This window comes from Rosa rugosa, chromosome 5 (assembly GCF_958449725.1).
Source record: "Rosa rugosa chromosome 5, drRosRugo1.1, whole genome shotgun sequence".
NCBI classification, from domain to species: Eukaryota; Viridiplantae; Streptophyta; class Magnoliopsida; order Rosales; family Rosaceae; genus Rosa; species Rosa rugosa.
Window position 1 is genome coordinate 31,299,489 of NC_084824.1, and position 2,748 is coordinate 31,302,236.

At 35.3% G+C, this 2,748-nt stretch overlaps 1 protein-coding gene across 1 annotated transcript; it reads left to right on the forward strand.

Moving 5' to 3' along the window:
• Positions 1 to 560: 560 nt before the first annotated feature.
• Positions 561 to 2,373, forward strand: LOC133712673 (tropinone reductase homolog At2g29290-like). Its single transcript, XM_062138782.1, has 5 exons — positions 561 to 747; positions 1,034 to 1,244; positions 1,544 to 1,763; positions 1,831 to 1,937; positions 2,014 to 2,373. Exons 1-5 carry the CDS (start codon positions 659 to 661, stop codon positions 2,194 to 2,196), a joined length of 810 nt encoding a protein of 269 aa, XP_061994766.1. The 5' UTR covers positions 561 to 658; the 3' UTR covers positions 2,197 to 2,373.
• The last annotated feature ends 375 nt before the right edge of the window (positions 2,374 to 2,748 follow it).

Genomic DNA, 2,748 nt, shown 5'->3' on the forward strand with positions numbered 1-2,748 from the left:
TCATTCTCATTGTAATCTTCGTTTTTATTAATGAAGTTCTTATTTGATCAAAAAAAAAAAAACTCAAGTATTCATTCATCTTCGTCAAAAGTACTTAGAAACAAAACAAAATAAAAAACTTAATGATGAAAGTTTTGAAGTACTTGAACCTATTCAAGGGATATAGTATTAATATAAAAACTAACGAATATCATAAATAAATATTTTTATTTGATTTTGTAAGGAATATAGTATAAATATAAAATCTGAGTAAAATTTAAAGAAAAAAATCATTGAACTAAAATTTAAAATCAGAGCTATAAAACTAAACTAAAAAAATATTCAAAAAAAATTTGTCTTAGTGTAACAAAAAATTTCGCCTTTGGCCTCATATTCTCTTGGGACAACCCTGATTCTACAATTAAGCAAATATTTTGTTGATATCTTTGTGATGTTTTTGTGGGCGTATGCAGTTCAATGATTGACATGTCTTGCCATCTATACCATGGACGTCCTTGACATGTCTTGCCATCTATACCATGGACGTCCTTTTCGTATTTCATATATATCTACAACTTTTGGTTGCTCAATATTAATCCTAACCACATTAATTAAAAAATTTGAAGTACTTGCAACAGCTAGCCTGCATCTGAAGTTATTGATCGAAGTTGAGAGAAAGATGGCGAGAACAGATATCAATAGCAGAAACAGGAGATGGTCTCTTGAGGGGATGACTGCACTTGTCACCGGTGGAACCAAAGGGATTGGGTTAGTCCCCTAGTTATTAATCTTCACTAATTAAATTTCTTTTTATCATTTTTTCAATTTCGTAAACATCCTTCTGAGGTTAGATAGTACTTCTGAAATTTTGTTTGTCCCAGTCCAAATGTAAAAATGAGGTCCTCAACCTTTCATGGGGTAAAAATGAAAATTAAGTAACTTATTGAGCGCCCGAATGGTTTGCCTAGTTTCCTCGTTTGCTTCACTCAGATCTAGATCCTAGTACTATCATACTCCTATTACAACATTGCTACGACACTTGTGTTGTTTTCAGGTATGCTGTTGTGGAGGAATTGGCTGGACTAGGGGCAAGCGTACATACTTGTGCTAGAAATGAAGTCCTACTCAATGACTGCTTGAGTCAATGGAAGTTGAAGGGTTTTCATCAAGTTACTGGTTCGATCTGTGATATGGTCTTAAAAACCCAACGAGAGGAGCTAATACACAAGGTCTCATTGCTGTTTAATGGGAAACTTAACATCCTTGTAAGTATTCCATGTACTCCTACCATCTATTACAATAACAACCCCATTATTTACGATTGCCGGGGCGATATCATTTCCATAAAATCCTACAAAAATAACTCACACCAATATTGTTCTCAACCTAACTACATACATCTTATGCTCGTCATTCACCATACATTTTATCAAAAGTTATATTGCTTTTTCTTCTGATGCAAGTGAGAGCAACCAGATTCTCCAACATAATCCCAACATCTATGAATGTAGATGGTCGACCTAAGTTTAACTAGCTAATTATTATTCTTAATGTTTGGCTGTAGATAAACAACGTGGGAACAAATATACCAAAACCAACAACCGAGTACACAGCTGAAGATTACTCATTTATAATGAGTACCAATCTTGAATCCACATACCACTTGTGCCAACTTGCACATCCTCTTCTCAAAGATTCAGGAACTGGTAACATAATTCTTTTGTCATCTGTGGCTGGTGTGGTATCACTTGGGAAGATTGGGAGTATATATGCTGCCACTAAAGGTAATTTTCATTCACAGTCTCTTTGGACTTTAGCTAAATTTCTCTGAACTGTACGCGTTGATTTCAGGAGCAATGAATCAATTGGCAAAAAACTTGGCGTGTGAATGGGCGAAAGATAAGATAAGGACCAACAGTGTTGCACCTTGGTTCATCAGAACTCCCCTCGCTGAACCTGTAAGATCATTTATATGCATATGCATTATATTGTGTTCCACCTAATTGACATGCAATTCTAAATCTTTACATGCAGTATTTGAATGATGTAAAAACTTTGGAGGCCGTGAACTCTCGAACCCCTTTAGGACGGCCTGGAGAGCCAGAAGAGGTGTCTGCATTGGTAGCATTTTTGTGCCTCCCCGCAGCCTCTTACATAACTGGACAGACTATTTGCATCGACGGAGGGATGACTATCAATGGCTTTTCATTCCAATGAGCATCAATTAATTGCAAATATCACCTACAGATGCCAGTTACGTAATTTCTATGAATTATCTGTAGTATCTCCTTCTGGACTATAACAATCAAAATAATTGTTAAGAAGTTAGTTAATTTCGACAATTTGTTTGGCATTTGGTATTTTGATGAGTTCACTTAAAGAATTTTAGCTTCATATCTCAATCTGCTAACTAGCTAGCTAGCTAGGCTAAGCTGATCTATCTAGCTAGCTAGCTAGGCTAAGCTGATCTATCCTTTTATGAACTAGTCTCATAACATCGAGGTATTGAATAGGAAGAATAAGCAGTTGATTGATTGGTCATCGATTATCAAAAACTATTTCATCCACTGCCAGTGGACTTCACTATCAAATCTAAACCATTGATTTGTTCTAGATTTCATCTAGCCATTGATTCTCATCAGTTAGATCTCTATTAATTCGATTAGTCAAGAGTTAGAAGTAAGAGCATCCGATCTCCAACAATGGAGTTAATAGCCAAAGTCATTTGCGAAATTTGACTTCTCTAATGTCATTACTATTCATTCATAT